At 43.1% G+C, this 18,265-nt stretch overlaps 1 protein-coding gene and 1 long non-coding RNA gene across 5 annotated transcripts; one reads left to right on the top strand and one right to left on the bottom strand.

Moving 5' to 3' along the window:
* The first annotated feature begins 1,671 nt into the window (after positions 1-1,671).
* On the top strand, positions 1,672-17,038 carry ING2 (inhibitor of growth family member 2). Of its 4 annotated transcripts, none has more exons than XM_027834261.3 (2): positions 1,672-2,072; positions 15,766-17,038. In XM_027834261.3, the coding sequence occupies exons 1-2, from the start codon at positions 1,976-1,978 to the stop codon at positions 16,431-16,433; spliced, it is 765 nt and encodes a 254-aa protein (XP_027690062.1). In that variant the 5' UTR covers positions 1,672-1,975; the 3' UTR covers positions 16,434-17,038. The 4 variants fall into 4 exon arrangements, with proteins under 4 accessions (XP_027690062.1, XP_037753519.2, XP_037753521.1 ...); XM_037897591.2 differs by lacking the exon at positions 1,672-2,072 and adding an exon at positions 7,489-7,687; XM_037897593.2 differs by lacking the exon at positions 1,672-2,072 and adding an exon at positions 7,804-8,935.
* LOC119566116 lies at positions 4,431-7,471 on the bottom strand. The gene is made up of 2 exons (XR_005225167.2): positions 6,670-7,471; positions 4,431-5,905 (listed from the first exon to the last, which is right to left on the bottom strand). It is a non-coding gene; the product is annotated as an uncharacterized LOC119566116 (long non-coding RNA).
* Positions 17,039-18,265: the final 1,227 nt, after the last annotated feature.

Here is an 18,265-nt window from a genome sequence, read left to right on the forward strand (position 1 = left end):
GGCAGAAATATTTCTATATGAGATGATGTTCAAACTTTCCCTATCTGCCATTATACCAGTATCCATCTATTCCATGCTGTTATCAATCATCCAAAAGAGTGTTATAAGACACATAAGACACAGAAAGAGTGTCTCTGCCTCAGATAAATTACAATCTACAGTTTAGACATGACAAGCCTAATAAAATTGGCAAATAGTAGGAGGTATTCAGGCAAGGAAGGCCAAGGGTTGTATCAATACAGTTGCATAATTATTTGATTTAGGTATGTGCACCTCTTAGTGGTTAAAATTAAACATAAATAAATATAGTTAATATTATTTACTCTCTTATAGTCATTGCAGATTAAATAAATTTGCAGGATGGATTTAGATCGGGACAGAGAAGTGTCTTAGCAAACAAGAGTGGGGGAGGGCATTTCATGTACAGGATGGCCTGAACAAAGGCATGGAAATGCTTATGGCAGAAATAGCACCCGCTGCTTGTGGGGCTCCTGAGATGATGGATTTAATCAGTTCATCATTGGCTGCTTTGGCAGTGCCTCTTCTCCAGACAGCACTATACAGTTTTGGGGTTGTACTGACCCTCTGGTACACTCCCAACAGAAAGGATGTTGTGGTTGTTGCTGTCATCATAGCTTTCCCCTTGGTGGATTTTCTCCCAGATGGCCTTGTTTGGTCTTCTACTCATGGAAGCCAGTATAAACCTAGGCTGAGTCTGGTCCAATGTCTTGAAACATCAGTTCAATGGTAAAAAGTGAACTAGAGTGAATCTTGCAAGAGATTTCATCCTGGTTCAAACTTCAGTCTGTGAGAAACTAGCTTCATTTTCCCTTCAATATCAGCTGTGTTTACCATCACAAAGTACCCAGGCACACTGGAATTTCCAGAAAAGTGAAACTCCCACAACTCTCCTCCTGCAAATTTGAACACATTTTAGAACCACATTTGTCATCTAAAGGATGAAACATGAAACTAAAACAGCTAACACAGATACAGGTATCCTCTTAGCTTTTCAAATCAGGCTCAGGTATGAGCCAGGAACAACCCAGCAAATAATTCTGACAATTACTATAATCCATTTGTAAAGATCACCCAAGAATACTCAGGTTAAACATTTTAGCCTGGTTTCCCATTTGTTTCACAGGACTACCCAAACTTTCATTTTGAAAACATGGCTGGCCGGTGTTTATTCATCAGTTTTAGCCTCTGATCAATCCCCTGGAGCCTACCCCACAGAAACTTCCATTTTTAGTTCACTGTGGTTGCGTGGCTTCGCAGAATGTCATCTGCAGTTCTATTCCAAATGGCATTACCAGCTTTAGAGCCCAAAAGCAAGGCTCTTAACTTGTGTTCTTTGAAATAGCAGGTGAGGAAGGACTAGAGTCCCATTTTGAAAATCACTTATATATAAAATAATGGTAGATTCCTTAATGTAGCTCAGCCTACATTTGGAATCTCTGAAAACACTGGAGCACCTTGACAAATGCAATTAAGCCAGAACATAGAACTCATGTCGAAAGAACTACAGTATTCAAATAGAATAAGCAGTTATTGGGAGACGGAGCATCACATAAATTTGATGTACTGCCATATTTCTACACAATCAGTTTTTAATTCTGTCTCAGAGGATACAGACAGAATTCACTTTACTAGTATCTGAGGAAAAAATGGACAATTACTTGGATATTAATCATGGATTCCTCCTCTCACGAATATGAACTCAGGAAGGAATTTTTACCTAAGGCATTGTGATGAGATATATCTACGCCAAACTGGCCCAGCTGAGATTAACCACACAATGTGGGCTGAAGAGGCCAGCAGCCGTTCCCCATTGCCTCTGCTGGGCATGCTCCAATTAGAAACAGGATATAAAAGGGAGCAGCTCATCTCAGTCAGGGCTGACTGAGGAGGAGAGCAGTTGCATGCTGCAGACATCTGCCAGAGAATTGCGGGAGTTCCAGATGGCGGGGGCTGAATGAGCTGCATCAATGGTGGAACCCCATCCAACCATGGAGGAGGAGAGAGATGGAAGGACGTCACTCCCAGAGGAACTGGCAGAGCAGGAAACAAAGGTAGGAAGCAGCCCAGGGAATGCGATTGTTGAATCAGAAACCCAAACCTGAGTCAAGAATTACCGATTTCCCAGGGTCTTGGGTTGGGACCTGGTGGAGTAGATTGGGCTCAGGGGACCTTATCCTGACCTGCACCTACTGCTGGGAGGGTTGGGCACAACTGCCCATAGGGCAGCTTTAAGGACTCTGACCACTAGGTTATGCTATCCTGAAGCTAGTGTAGCCATTTTGACTCTAGCAGTTAGGCCCAGTTGCCCTGCAGATGGGCGGCTCTAGCGACAATTGCCACACTGAAGCGGTTGCTTCCCAATTTGTGGTCTTCCTTGACCCAACACCCCATGATAGGGTGTCTCTATCCCATGACAAGCATATTGGTAGACACCTTGGAGATCAAATTCCTGAAACGGTAGGAGACAGGAATTGGTAGCTCTTTTTGCAAAAGTGTTACAGAAGCAAAGGGTGCCCTCAACCTCTGCTCCACTACTCGGTACTGTGAAATTGGATGGTAGGATTGACTAAGAAGGGCACATGGCTGGCTACCCAGAAGAAGTGCTGATTTAGCACATCTCTTGGGCAGCTTCATCAAGGGGTTCTTTTGGTGTCCCACATATAATTTTAAAGCTGCCCTCCACATGTGGAACCCCAGAAGAAGGTGATGATATTTGCAGAGCACCTGCCTTTGTGGATGAATCCCTTTGTGCCACCCAGATGAATCAAGCCCATTATGATGTTTAAAAAGAAGATATCCATGTTTGAAGTTACAGGAAAGCATGTTTTTGGCTAACTCCATATTGAAAAAGTTGTTCAAGAACAGCGATCAGTGGTAAAATATTAGCCCTGTTGCACTGCAAAGGAAAACATCTTGGATTATCAGCTAAGTGCCAACTATATAAATTACATCTGCCTAGGGGCTAATCTATCTTGGTATACTGGACTCCTGAATACAAAATTTAGGATTTTTTTTTAATTAATAGGCAAAACTTGCTTGTTTGTGCAGATTCTTTGTTTTTATGGTCGTTTTTTGGTTGCATGGCAGCCTTCTGGATTTCTTCACCGGTGATGTACTGGCATATAAAAAGTCATAGACTTTAAGCCAGAAGGGTCCACTAGATTATCTAGTGTAACGTCCTGTGTATTGTAGACGACTAATACCACCCAGCACCTGCACACTAAACCCAGTAACTGAAATGAGACCAAAGTATTATAGCCCACGGGAGACTGGACTGTTATGTGTCACAGGAAGAGAATCAGAAGGAGGAAGATGTGGCCAAGAAATCTGTGTGGCTATTAATTTCTTTCCACTTGCTTGGAAAAAGCATATTCTGTGATCCTTGGGACACTTCCACTTAATGCTAAACATATCTTTCATGACTGGAGCCACTTATGCACTTCTTCTAACTGATGATCTTGCTTTTCGTTAACCTGTCACATGCTGCGACTTTTTAGAGGGTTAAAGAAATGGCTGCATTCATCAATAAAAAATCCTTAACAAATTATTGCACTACTTAGTAACAGAAGTCCATCATTAGATAGGACATGATAACTGTCTACTTGTATTTGGAGGGTGTAAGAAAGTGATTGTTTAAGGATTGTTTACAGTGGGGTAAAACTGGTAATGAGATGCAAACGAGAAAAGGAAAATTTAGGACTGTAGACCTGGAACAATTTTATCATTGTGAGGTCTACTAGACAGTGGGATAATCTCCCTCGAGAAAGGATGGATGCAGTGCTTGAGACTCTTAAGACTAAACTGGACAATGACTGAACAAATATACTGTTGGGAACAATCCTGCACTAACAGTGGGGTGGGCTAGGTGACTTAGTACCTCTTCTCCAAATCTAAAATTCTCTGATTCTCCAAATCTAAAAATTTCTACTATGTATTATTTCAGTACTTAAGATAAAAATTTAATTAGGTTTGATTACTACAGTGCATCCTACATGGGGTCATGCCTGAAAATCACTTTCAGTGTTCAACTTGTACAGCATGTGGTGACTTGTCATCTGCTTAATGGAGTGAATCAGTGTGAATGCATTACAGCTGTGCTCTGTAAGATGTATTAGTATCTAATGTGCTTTGAGAGTATCTACAGGATTTTAGTTCTAATCTTGAATCATATATAGTTTGGGACCTGTCTTCCTTCATTCCTGGTAACTCAGCATTCTCAAAGTCAATGCAAGCTAGGGGGCTCAGCATCTTTAGGGACTGCTTCTCTGCTTCTGCACCAGATGGACCTCTAAAAGACATTTGATTTAGTACTACATGACATTATGATTAAAAAAGTTAGCAAAAATCAATATGGGACATATTAAGGGTAACTAACTGTTAGCTCTCAAAATATAATTGTTAATACAGAATCATCATTAAATGGATTTATTTCTACTAGAGTTCTGCAGAGATCAGTTCTTGGCCCAATCATATTTAATATTTTTATCAATGATCTTGAAGAAAATATAAAATCATTGCTTACAAAATTTATGGATGACACAAAGATTAGTGATGTAGAAAATACAATCCTGAGGACAGGTCAGTTATGCAGTGCAATCGGTATCACTTGGCAAACTGGGCACAAATGAGCATTTTAATATAGCCAAGACAAAGTAATACATCTAGTAACAAAAAATGTAGGCCAAGCCTACAGAATGGGGGACTGAATACTGAAAAGCATGACTGAAAAGTATATAGGGGTCCTGATGGAGAAACAAATGAACTGTGCAATGCTGTAGTCAATCCTTAGACATGTAAACAGGGAAACACTGAGCAGAATAGGAAGGTGTCATATCTTTTTACATGGCACTGGTAAGGTTACTACTGAAACTCTGCAGTGTCACACAATTTGCAAACTTTTAGCAGTATTAGTAAGATTACACAGAAGATAGCCATCTATAAAACCATTTTCATGCCCTCTCTGAATTATTCAAAACTAATTTTATTGAATATTACTCTACCAATGGTGCATGCATAATCCTAGATTATAGAAATAGATTGGGATTTAGCAGTTTAAACATGCTGTCATCAACATAAGAGAAAATTACGATTATGGCTTTATTTATGGCTCTTCAATGGAAACTTGTATTTTTCAGTTGAATTCTGTTATAAGATTGCAGAATGATACAGATGTCCATACTCATTACAAGTGTAATGACAACAGTTCAAAATATACAACTTCTTTTTAAAGCATTTTGTACCAGTTCAATGAATCTAGTAATTTTGCATTGGAAGAAAAGTACATAAAGTCCTCAATTTACACTGTTATTTATAACACCAGTAGATATTGCATTGACAATGTGGACTGAATCATCCATAGAGTGATGATCAGTGCCATAAAATGAAACTGTTTAACAACTTACCACAAATTACAATGAAACTGGCTAGTTTCACTTTCAAAACTGATTTCTGAAAAAAATCCATGGTGGCATGGATGGTGTTCTGAGGGAGGTTGTTAATGTTGTGGCGTTTCTGGTGAAAGTTGGTTGTGTCTTGGAGGAAGTTGGCCCTTTGTGTGGTGAATGGTTTGAGAATTGTTTCTATGAGTCCTGATATTCCTTCAGTAAGAGTGCCATGGCCACGTATGATGGAGCTGCCTGGGTTCCCTTGTTTGTATATCGTGGGAAGCATGTAGAAGGTCCCTGGTGGAATTGTGGGAGATGAGGTTGTAGAGTTTCCCTTGGAATTGTTTCAGGCAGGAGCTGATGAAATCCTTAAATTCCTGGGTAAACTGTGCAGTTGAGTCTTCTCTGAGTTCTTCATAGTAGATGGAGTCAGAGAGTTGTCAGTTGGCCATGTTGTGATGGCAAATATTGTCAACGTAGCAGAGTTCATATGAAAATGTCTGAAAAGAGTTTTGTAGATTAAATCCAAATTTCTTCGTAACTAAACATGCATAATATAATTGTTCCAAGTCTTTCACTGCTAAGAAATGTAAGCCTATGTTTCTTGTTGCCAATGTCTGAGACAAATTCTGCATCAGACTTTGGGGAGACAGGAAGCTCTATTAAAATTTGAGACTTTGTTGGCAGGCAAGTGGATTTTAAAAGACTAAATTTCTTTGAGGCTTTATTTATAATTCTCTGAAATTACTCCTGGGGATAAATTGTCATTGAGCTTTTCTAAATAATAGTTTTTAATGAATTGTTATATTGATTTTCTTTATGAAGGAATAAGATAACTCTTATTGTGGGCTAGAATGGCCTAAGATAGAGCTACTTGCAACTCAAAGACTATAATTAATTAGAGATCACATCATATAAATTGCCATTGTGAGAAAAGCGTGGTTTTGGAGCATATTCTAGTGTAGTGGAAATGTATTGTTTGCCTGCTTATAGCCTATTAATATACTACTGGTACAAATCTCGCCCCATTCTAAAGAATGCATTTCTGCTTAGAAATAAATTAGCCATAGCTGCTGGAGATGTTTCGGTAATAAAGGTACCAGCTACTCACAGACACTTTTTACGTGCGTATACATTGCACTGCAATAGAACTTCCCTCCCCTTTGCCGTACCCCAATGTAGTGCATTTGGAAACCAGAAATTAGGTTTCAGCATGGTGAATTATTCTTTCAGATGCTGAAATGGTTGCAAAGATGATACTTACAGAAAGGAAAGTGCAGTTGAAGAAGCATCAGTTTTCAAAATACATCTTATAACAGCACCTCATCATCACCAGGCGCAGCTACGGCATTCCACTGCCTTGAGACAAAATCTGTTCTGATTTACACCTGTGCACCTCCTGCCTTTAATAGAGAAGGGCAATGGTGTATCCCCACTTACATTTAAAAAGTGTGACACGCCTCCTTCTTCCCCCCAGCTCCCTGCAGCCCGACACTGCCCCAGTACGGGGCAAGCCGCAGCCGACAGGGGACGGGCGACGGTGTGACACAGGGTCCCACCGCCCACGCGCTGAGAGCGCCCCCGTCTGCCAGCCACACCGTGGGGCAGAGCCCCTCTGAGAGCAGGCGAGAGAACGCAGTGCTAAGGCGGAAGGGGCTGGAAGGGGTGTCTCTTTCCCTTTAAGAGAGCCACGCCTCCCCACTCACGTCCAGTCCCCGAACCAATAGGAGCGGCCCGGAGGGGAAGGCGGGAGAATGCGAACCCCTCACAGCGCCGCCAGCCGCGCCTTATTAGGGCAGGGCCTCGCGCATGCGCAAAGTCCACTGTGCGGCCGGGGGCGGGGGCTCAAAGTGGTTTGCCTCGGCAGCGGCCGCGGAGCTAGGGCGGGGGGAAGCCCAGGGATCCCGGGACCTGCCCGCCCCGTGGGGGCAGCGGCGGGAGCAGAGCCCCAGCCGGCCAGCCCCGTGCGCCGCCCGCAGGGAGCCGCGGCGGGAGGGCCCGGGGATCCGGCCCAGGGGGGCGCCCCCGGCAGGGTGTGAGCGCCGGGAGGGAGGGGGCGGCCGGGCCCTGGGGCCGGGGGTGCATGTGCTGCTGGCGCGGGGGGATGATGCTGGGGGGGCCGCAGCTGGTGCCGGGCCCGGCGGCGCTGGCGGGGCCCGGCGGGGAGCGGGCCCGGCTGCTCTCGCTCTACGTGCAGGACTATCTGGAGTGCGTGGAGTCGCTGCCGCTGGACATCCAGCGCAACGTGTCCCTGCTGCGGGAGCTGGACACGCAGTGCCAAGGTGAGCGCGGGCCGGGGCCGGGCCCGGCCGAGTCCTGGCTGGGAGGGGGAGACGCGCCCTTCGGGCCGAAGGGGGCGGAGTCAGCCTCTGAGGCGGGGGCCGGGGGGATGCGGGGCCCGGCTCGGCGGTTGCGGGGCCGGGGCTGGTTATTGGCCCCAGGGCGGGCCGGGCTTGGCGGAGCCGACCCCTCCCGCCCGCTGCCTCAGCCCTGTCACCCCCCCGCGCTCGCTTGGAGGCTTGGAGAGGCTCCGGGGCCGCGGGAAGCCCCCCGTCCCTGCTGCGGCTGGGGAGGGAGCGGGCAGCGCGGGGCTTCAGCACCCCGGGGAGTCGAGGGGCGGCGGCTCCTCTATCTCTCTTCCCCTCCCGCGTCCGGTAGCTACGGGAACCCCCGTAGCTGGGGGTGGAGGAGCCCTTCTGTGTGCGGCGGAGCTGGCTCTGAGAGGCCGAGCCCCTGGGAGTGGCTGAAAGGGGTCTCCGCTCTGCCCCAGCCTGGGCAGGGTGACATGTGCTGGCCGGCGACTCGTGCGTGGGCAAGTCTCTGAGCTGCTCGATGTTATGTCTGTGTTCCGGTGGGACGATCATCTGCCGAGGGGGGCTTGAGGGGGAGTGCTGCGGAAGGGCAAAATAGCACTTACTCTTGGCCTAGAGCAGAGAACCCGCCTCCTTAGAAAGTTTGGTAAAATTCCGCTTGGCTGTTTTGAGTGGGTGCTCGAGAGCCGAGGTCTTTATCTGCAACTGCAGAGGCACGGTGGACTTAAGACATCCCCTCTGAGGATCAAGGAATTGAGTTTAGAAGTAATGCTGCAAGCAGGTTCCACTAATTACAGTATATTTATCTTTCTAGAAAAGAATCTGGGGGAGGGTCACCGTATTGAAGAAACTGATGTATAGGTCGCTTATGGTTAATTTAGATATGTTTGGTAATACCTTCTAAACGGCTAAGATTAATTTAAAGCCTTATTTGTTCATTTTAACCTTTCATAGCTTTTCTCCATCTCTTCATTCTGACAAGCTGTTCTTTCGAGAATCCCATCCTGCTATGATTTTATTAGATTGCAGTTCAGTTCCCAGTGTATATGCTGTCTGGGGTTTTGTACCCTGTAGTGTGAGGCACACTAGGCTTTGACATTGCTCCTTGCAGAGTTTGCTTGTCCCTTAACCTCACCACACTTGGAACCTCACATTTAGCATGATCTGTAGGGTAAAGTGTGCCGTGGGATGGAGATATATGAAATTCTTGGATGAAAGGTAATGTAACTTCTAAGTGTTTTACTTCTAGTTTTACAAATGGGGGTGGGGAGGTTGTGGAAGTGGCACAGGGTTAAGGAATTGACATGGGTATTGGTTAGTCTCTAAGGTGCCACAAGTACTCCTTTTTAGTAAGTCAATGGAAGACTTCCAGTTCTATCTACTAGGCTGTACAGTGCAGCATGATTGAATGCACAACTGAATAGTTAGGTTCAAATGAACCTCTCTGAATGTGGACTGCACCAGAACTTTTCTTTTATAAAGAACTTGTTTGTATTATCATAGTATATAGGAGTTCACCTTACAGGCAAATGTTTCTTAAATTGAGCAATAATGTAGTGTTGGGACTCTTAAAGGTGCAAGTCATTCATAGTTCCCACGACAGCTGTAAGTTAGTTACTCTGTATGTTGAGGCATTAGTTTATCACAGGGGTCGGCAACCTTTTAGAAGTGGTGTGCTGAGTCTTCATTTATTCACTTTAAGGTTTCGCGTGCCAATACTACATTTTAACGTTTTTTAGAAGGTTTCTCTGTAAGTCTATATATTATATAACTAAACTATTGTTGTATGTAAACAAGGTTTTCAAAATGTTTAAGAAGCTTCATTTAAAATTAAATTAAAATGCCGATCTTGCACCACTGGCCCGCTCAGCCTGCTGCTGGCCTGGGGTTCTGTTCCGCTAGGCCGGCAGCAGGCTGAGCGGGACCTGCGGCCGGGACCCCGGCTGGCAAGGGGCTGGCAGCCAGAACCCCAGACCGGCAATGGGCTGAGCGGCTCATCCCGCTGCTGGTCTGGGATTCTGTCCGCCGGCTCCTGTCAGCCAGGATCCCGGCCCTGTCCACGTAGAGTAGGTACCTCCTTTCTCCCTGGTTCTGGCCCATTCTCTTACCCTCTCTGCACTGAGATGAGGGTGGGAGTGCTCTGAGAACAGGGCTGGGGGTGAAGAAGCAGGCTGGGGGTTGGGGTGCAGGGTCTGGCCAGGAGCTAGAATGAGGGAGGGGGCTCAGGGTTGGGGAAGGAGATTTGGGTGTGGAGCGCTTACCTGGGAAGCTCCCATTTGGTGCAAGGGGTGCAGGTGGGAATGTGGGGGGGGGTGTGTGCAGGAGCTCCTGTTGGTGCGAGGGGTGGGGATGTGGATGTGGGGGTGCAAGAGTCAGGGTGTGGGGGGACTGGGTATGCGGGGGGTGGGTGCAGGAGTCAGGGCAGGGGGCTGGGGTCATGCGGATGCTCCCTGAGCGGCTCACAGCACGGGGCTGGAGGGGATATGTCAATTCCACCCCCTTCCCCAATGTCCCTGGAGCAGAGAGTGCGCTGTGGCTCTGCTTTTCCCTCTCGTGCTCCGTAGCAAGAGCCCCCGCAGGGAGGGAGAGGAGGAGGAGCAGGAACCCTGCACACTGGGGGAAGAGGCGGGGGAGAGGGGGAAGCTTGCCTGCCCTGCAAGGAGAGAGTGGTGGGTGGAGAAGAGTGGGCTGGGCCGGGCAGGATTTTTAATAGCACGCTGCTGTCCCCGGCAGACAGCAGGGTGCCATTAAAAATTGGTTCGTGTGCCATAGGTTGCCGACCCCTTGTTTATCATATAGTAATACTCATTGACAAGGTAAAGAGTCAAAAGTCTGTTTATAAAACTACCTTGAATATAAACACAATTAACATTCACTTCTCTGGGATGTGAGGTCACATGCTTGACCCTGATCACTCTAAAGAATTGGTAACAAGGAATAATCAAACTAGTAACATTGTCTTACTCAAATCCTTCGTTAAACATTGGAAGCGATTTGTAGTACAGCAAAACAATCTGAGCAGTCATTAAAATGTTATCTGCAACTGAAGTGTAAATTAAACATAGATTTAAAACATTCCATTCCAGACAAACTACTCAGATTCTTGTTTGGGCTATCCTAAAGCCCTTCATTCTAATTATTGCTGGGATCTGTAACTCAGTGGAGTTATCAGCTGAAAGATTGAAGAGATACCAGATTGAATCAAAAACTTATTGCTAGGACAGCGGAGTTCCAATCCTTATGATGTATCAACTAAAAGGCTAGAGAGAGCACAATTGGATACATATTACCCAGCTTTGTAACAAAATATTATTCATATTTGGGTGAAAGGAGATATTTCAGTTGTCAGTTCCCTTAAGGTGGCCTGTATGGCAATTGAAAAGGTGTTATTTGAATTTATCATTCTAATTAATCAGGAAAGATGCATGAGACTAGGCTTTTGTAAACTTTCTGGAATCCAGAAAGCTTACAACTGTCTTATTTGCTGAGGTACACTGAATCCTGTTGTAAAGGTCAGCAGTTTCTCTTAATCACACAAGCTTATGTGGATGTTCCTGTGCAACCACTTTCTGAATCTTTGGTAGATTCAATCTCTAAGAAATGGTATGTATTCTTGTTGCATACATTAATGTGAAATTGTTTCTCTGTTGGTCTTATAGCTAGTTATGACTTTTTATATATTTTTATTGCTTTTTGAGGACATTGAACCACAGAGGATTTTCTCCAAATATTCCCAGATGAGTTTGAAGACATTTTGATATCATGGCTAGTATAATTTAGATCATTTTAAAGTTGTTGGTGTTGCTTCATTGTGGGGGGGAGGGTGTCTGACCTCTAGTCAAACAGTATCGGTCTTGCATGATGATCAGTCTGAAGTGATCTCTTGTGGGGGGAGGGTTGTTAAACTTACGACAGGAGGCAAGCATTTATTCTTGCTCTACATGATGGCTGAATTGCAGTTGCCAACAGCCATCGCTCTGAAAACCCTGATTTTTATGCTTTTTCGTTTTTAACTATAATAGTTCGGTATCTTGAATTTGTTTTTCCTCTGAATGTTTTTTGCTCTTGCTTTTGCTATAAAGAAGCAGCATCAGTGACTGGTGGTGGTGGGGCTGGAGTCTAGGAGCTTGGGAAAAGAGGGAAGGAACCTGGTGTGTGTTGTCCCTTGTCTCAAACTCTAAGAAATAAAGAGAATGTATGCTTTTTGTAAATTGCATTGCAAGAATAAATTTAAAAGCTATCTTATATCTGGCTTTTGTTCCCAAATCAGCAATATACAGGTTGAAAAGGCTCTCAAGAAAAAACTCTGGCCTTTTACAGAAATGCTACATTATGAAAAATAGCTTAATCTGTAGTGTAAACTGAGGTACAGCATCAGGTAATCAAATACCATCAAAGTATCTAACCCAAGGAAGCCTAGACAAGTGGTCTGTTGAAGACGACAGAACAGTACCAGCAAGTAAACTGGCTTTCAGATTTGGTTTCCCGTAACTAACTGTATAGAACTGACTTTAGTAAGGGTGGACTGAATGTATTGCACCCCTCTCCCAGTCCTCCAGGAAACTAGGTTAGCTGTTTTCCCCCAGGTCCGATTTAGTGTCTTCCCTCCCCACAAAAATAACATTTTGTTAGTTTTGAGAGGGCTGAACCACCAAGTGCTACAGCAGCCTCTTGTTGGGGGGGGGGGGGGGAGCACAACTTTGTTCAGGCTAATCTAAGTTTAGAAAGTCTGGAGAAATCATTGTTTTGAATAGATGGGGAGCTCAGATAAGTGAGATTTGAATGATTGAAGTCCTGTTAAATTTGGTTAAGCTTGAAGAAACTATCTGTAGATAAACATGGTGGAGTAATTAAGGTATGCACCCAAGGAAAAAAGAGGACATCCTAATTTTGTGGTGGTCCCTTCCTCTACCCTTACCCATTTATATATTAATATCCGGACAGGGTCCTGTTTTAGGCCTGGTCTGCATGGTTTTTGTAATGACATTACTATGTTGGTTATAAGTGAGATCTTTTGTCTTACGAATATAGATGCAGTTATACTGGTATACTGTGCCTTATGCTGGTGGTATATCTTATTTTCTTCCCATATGAGAATAAGCTATATAAGCATATTTATACTTGGTATAATTGTGTCCAGACTAGGAGAGTTGTACTGCTTTAACTATACCGGTATTGTTAAAGCCATATGATTTTTGTGTAGATTTGACTTATTATTTCTGTACTCTGGGTCAGAACACAATGTGTACTTACCTAAAGTAGTTGCATATATTCAGGAGTGTATACTGTCTCCATCCCTCACCCCGTTTCAGTTAAAAGTTGCACTAAAGGAACACCGTCAAATCAAACTTATACAAAACTTCTTAATGTTACCTAATGCCTTAGATTGTTAAAACTGGAATATTTAAAAACTGGTGCTTGTATGGCTTGCTTCTTGCATTTGTCACATGAGCAACTGAAATACTAATGCCATAGTTCTTAAACTGTGGCACGCTTCTTGGGGAGAAGTCTTACAAAGTGATCCAAAGAATAAAAAATGGAGAAACGGAAGGCTAGCTATTTTCACTCGACCTTCACATGCACTATGTTTCAATGTCTGGGGGCTGGTCTACACTAGGAACTTACATTGGTGTAGTTATGTCTCTCGGGTGAAAAATTCACACACCCCTAGAGGAGTAGGTATACTAACTTACACCCTGCTTTCCCCACCTGATATAGACAGTACTAGGTTGATGGAATTCTTCCATTGACCTAGGTACTGCCTCTTTGGAAGGTGGATTATCTGGGTGATGGAAGAACCCCTCCCATCTGTGTAGGCAGTGCCTACAAGGTGCCACTGTAGCACTTCAGTGGAAACACCCACTCCACAGGATTTGCCCATAGAAGAAATCCCCATTGGGGACTTGCAAGTGATATCTCCTCCCCATTTCACCTGAATGGCAAAGGGAGAAGCACAGGACAGAGAATCTACTTCAGAGTATTGACTGCAGCCCCATGACCTTTATGAAGTAATATGTTCAGCCTTTAGGCTGAAGAGATTGGACTCAACTGACTTTTTTTGGATGACACTGCTCTAGGATTTCAAGTGCTCTGGGTGGAATAGTGTAGATGACACAATGTCTCATGTATAGACTTCAAAGGGATGTCAGTTTAAGTTTAGATGTTTCAGAACATGTGTGGTCTTTTTATTACAATGGGAACAGCTGTTACATAAGCTATTTACCTGCATCATTTGCAATTCAGGGTATGTTTACACTGCAAACACTACAGACAAACAAAATATTTATTTACAGGACAGTTGTACCTGTACTTTTTTCCACTGACACTTCAATAAGTCACAACTCTGTATCTAATATTACCACAGTGACACGCTGTACATAAGACTTTAAAGATACCATATTAGCAGTTGGCAATTCCATGTTTAGCAAAGCCTTTATCATTGTTTTAAGTGTAATAAAGGTTCTAGGTCACCATTAGTTTGGGGAAGAATACTTCTAACAGAACAAAAGAAAACTGAAGTTCAGTGCACTCATAACTTGCACTGAAGATTATTTGTTGCTGTTTTGGAAGAGGGAGGCATGATAGTGCATGACTTGCCAAACCCAAAAAAGGAGGAGGGGGAATAAACCTATACTAAGACATGCAAATGCCTCTAGAAGTTTAGTGAACACGTAATTAGTAAAATTATCTTTGTACTGTTGTTGAAAATCTTCTAGGATGCACCAAACATAGAAGATGTGGCCCCTGCCCTGAAAAGTTCACAATCTAAGGCCTTGTCTAAACACAAGTTTAACCAAAATCTGTTTTAAATTGGTTCTGTTAAACCAGTGGAAAAGCTTGTGTGGACATGCCTAAATTGACTTATAGTTGGCCTACATCAAAGTAGCTTTGTTCATTCACTTTTCAAAGTGACTTCTCATAACTGACTATGCCTAATTTAGGGCTAAATTTTCAAAAAGTCTGTCTTGAACAAAATATGGTAGAAAAACGCTAAACTCATTGGTAAAACTGACTGTTCTTAATTTGGTTTCAGAGTAGCAGCCGTGTTAGTCTGTATCCACAAAAAGAACAGGAGTGCTTGTGGCACCTTAGAGACTAACAAATTTATTAGAGCATAAGCTTTCGTGGGCTACAGCCCACTTCATTGGATGCATAGAATGGAACATATAGTAAGAAGATAGATATATACACACACCACATACAGATAAGTTGGAAGTTGCCATACAAACTGAGAGGCTAATTAGTTAAGATGAGCTATTATCAGCAGGAGGAAAAAAACTTTTGTAGTGATAATCAAGATAATTTGGCCGATTATCCCTAGACATTGTAGATGGACACTTTTCTATTATGGAATAGCAAAAAAACCCCACACCCCATATAATAAAGCAACACTCTTAATATTGCATATTTTAATCTATCCTATTACTGTTCTTTGCTAAAAGTGAGCTATGCACGACTATAATTCATTGGTGGATTGCTGTGCATTACAAACACTGCTTCAGTGCCCTTTGAGGTTAGGTTAATCTTATGTAAAGATAAACTGAGACACAGAGGCTATTTAACTAGTCTTTGGCAGAGCAGTAAATCTTGCTTTAATCATTACATTCTATTGTCTTTACCACTGGATGGGCTAAGGAATTGCTAACTCTACATTCCTGGCTTGTCAGTTGGACTCTTTAACTATTGCAATCTAGCGTGTACCAAGGATTCCTGCCAGTTGTGTACTAGTCTTTCCAGTGTCTTGAATAGCTTTTTTTTGTTCCTTACAATTTGCAAAAACTCTATTGCTGCAGACTGTTCTGCTGATCATTAAATCAGAGTTCCTTATCTGAGGACCTGTCTTATAGTAGCACTAAATATTGAATTTATTCCATGAACGTAGGCTATAGGTCAAGTTTTCTGCTAACTGAAGTATATGGTATGCATGTTAATTAGACTGAACTACCGCTTGGAATAAATGTATCTACATTTTCTTGATCCACTTTGTGATGCATAATTCTTCCTCTCTCCCCCCTTACTAAAAATTTGTGCTGATTTATCTTTTATAGAAGCATTAAAAGAAATCGATGATGTCTATGAGAAATATAAGACAGAAAGTGATCCCATTCAGAAGAAACGGTTGCAACAGCATCTTCAGCGAGCACTAATCAACAGCCAAGAACTGGGAGATGAGAAAATTCAAATAGTTACTCAGATGCTTGAACTGGTAGAGAATAGGGCCCGGCAAATGGAGATTCACTCTCAGTGTTTCCAAGAGTCAGATAACGAAAAGCCTCTAGAAAAGGCAAAAGTGGAATCTTGCCAACCAGAAAGATCTTCACGTAGACCCCGTCGCCAGCGGACTAGCGAAAGTCGTGATCTGTGCCATATAACAAATGGGATTGAAGACTGCGATGACCAGCCACCTAAAGAAAAGAGATCCAAATCGGCCAAGAAAAAGAAACGCTCCAAGGCCAAACAAGAAAGAGACGTTTCACCTGTTGAATTTGCAATAGATCCCAATGAACCAACTTACTGCTTATGTAACCAAGTGTCCTATGGAGAGATGATAGGATGTGACAATGAACAGTGTCCCATTGAGTGGTTTCATTTTTCATGTGTTGGACTCACCTATAAACCAAAGGGGAAATGGTATTGTCCCAAGTGCAGAGGAGATAATGAGAAAACTATGGACAAATGTACTGACAAATCAAAAAAGGATAGAAGATCGAGGTAGTGAATGCTATAAATGTTTTAAAGGGTTCTGTGTCTTTTATATAAAAATTGTTTAATTTACAGAGAACAATGTTTTAGGAAAAATGCATAAGACTATGCAATATTTTTTAATCTATAGTATTAATGGAGTGTTAAAATCTGTTAAACTTTCTGTGATCTTTAACTTTCTGCACTGAATAACCAAATAATTAAAACAGGGTGGCCTCAGAACTGCACAGATGGAATTACAAGTAGTGTTGTGGGGTTTTTTGGTTTTGTTTCGTTTTAAACTCCCTGCTCTGTTAGCATTTAAAAAAAAAATCCTGAAATTAATGGTGGTGGGGAAGCACTGAAAGACTGGTCGTATTACAGTAATAGTATTTAACCTCTCTAGCACTGTTTCACAACCTCAGACAGTTACTAGAATCTCCATTTGTTGTGAACATCACATAATATCTGGAGCGGGGGTTCAAGAATTCAGCTGTTAACTGTAAAATAGTCTTCCAAGCTAGTAAGCAACCTATTTCTTCAGTGGCTTTCATATGATGAATGTATTATTTCCAGGAAGAAAATGCCACTAATTTATGCTTTTTATGTCAATATTAAACTGTTGCCTTGGTGACTTTACATTTGGGAGTCAGTTTCTGGATAGGGTAGCAATTATGGTAGTCTTGAATTTGACTGTCTTGTGTATACTTCTTTTGCATGTCTTTCGTAGAAGGATTCTAGCAAGCATCCTAATGGGGTTTCCTTTGGTCCTGACTTTAAGTGGTGTGCAGGAGTGCTAGTCTGTCGTAAGGCTCTTTTTCTTGCACCACTGGAATTCTGTATCACTCTGCAATGCAGAATTTGTGCAGGATTAATATTCAGCATATAATTTTAATTTTTCCTGCAGAATTTGTGATTTCCTCTGCCCCCCTGCCCAGGCTCCCACTGTCAAAATTATGATGTTTTGACAAAATATGCAATTTTTAAAATACTATGCACAAAATTTTTTATTTTTTTGGCACAGAATTCCCCCAGGAATATCACTTTTCTGATATTTCTGTGCTTCACAGTTGCCACTGTGCTATGTCTTGCTGCTACCTCTACAAGTCTTGAATTGGTGCTGGCAGAGGAATATTGATAAACTCAACTCCTCAAGATTATGTAGATGTGCAAAATATGATTGCACATGCTTTGCTGGGCTCCTCAAATTTGACCTCCACTTTAGTGGAGTTAAGATATATCCATGGACAGACCTGGATTAAGGCATAGGTGTGTGCCTGTGGCTGCAGCTCCCAGAGTCATATGAGCGTGAGATTGAAAGGTTTCCATCCCCCAGATATATGAAAAGCTTGAAAATATGACGAGCAACTCTATGTAACACATGCAACGATGTCTGTAGGAAACCTCCAAGGGCTTTTCTAGATAGTCTAGGAGATTGTTGCTTTAAAACATTTCAGCCAGCATGGTTTTTAAACACCTCTTAGCATCTAGTATAGACAAAGACATTATGGTTTAAAAGCAGACTAACTGGCTTTACTCCTAAGGGATGCCGGGAAGTAGGGAGGTGCAAAGAGCTGGTCTCTTTCAGGTGGGAAGGAGTGCAGCCCATGGAGAAGATAAGCTCATGGTGGGTCTTGTATTTGTCCAGGAATGTGGCAGTCTGAGGAGCCTTCCGAAGAGAGGGACCCAGAAGCTACTGGGTGCATGATATGGGTTTGATATTCACAGTATCCATGAAGCCATTTCTCCAGTAGCCTGCTTCCTTGGTGACTTCTTGGTCCCTAATGCTCTTCTGCATTCCAAATTTCCTTCTAAATTAGGCAAAGCCAGCAGTTGCAGTCTTACGCTGCCACTTGTAAGATGGCC

The sequence above is a fragment of the Chelonia mydas genome, chromosome 4, assembly GCF_015237465.2.
Source record: "Chelonia mydas isolate rCheMyd1 chromosome 4, rCheMyd1.pri.v2, whole genome shotgun sequence".
Classification (NCBI taxonomy): Eukaryota; Metazoa; Chordata; order Testudines; family Cheloniidae; genus Chelonia; species Chelonia mydas.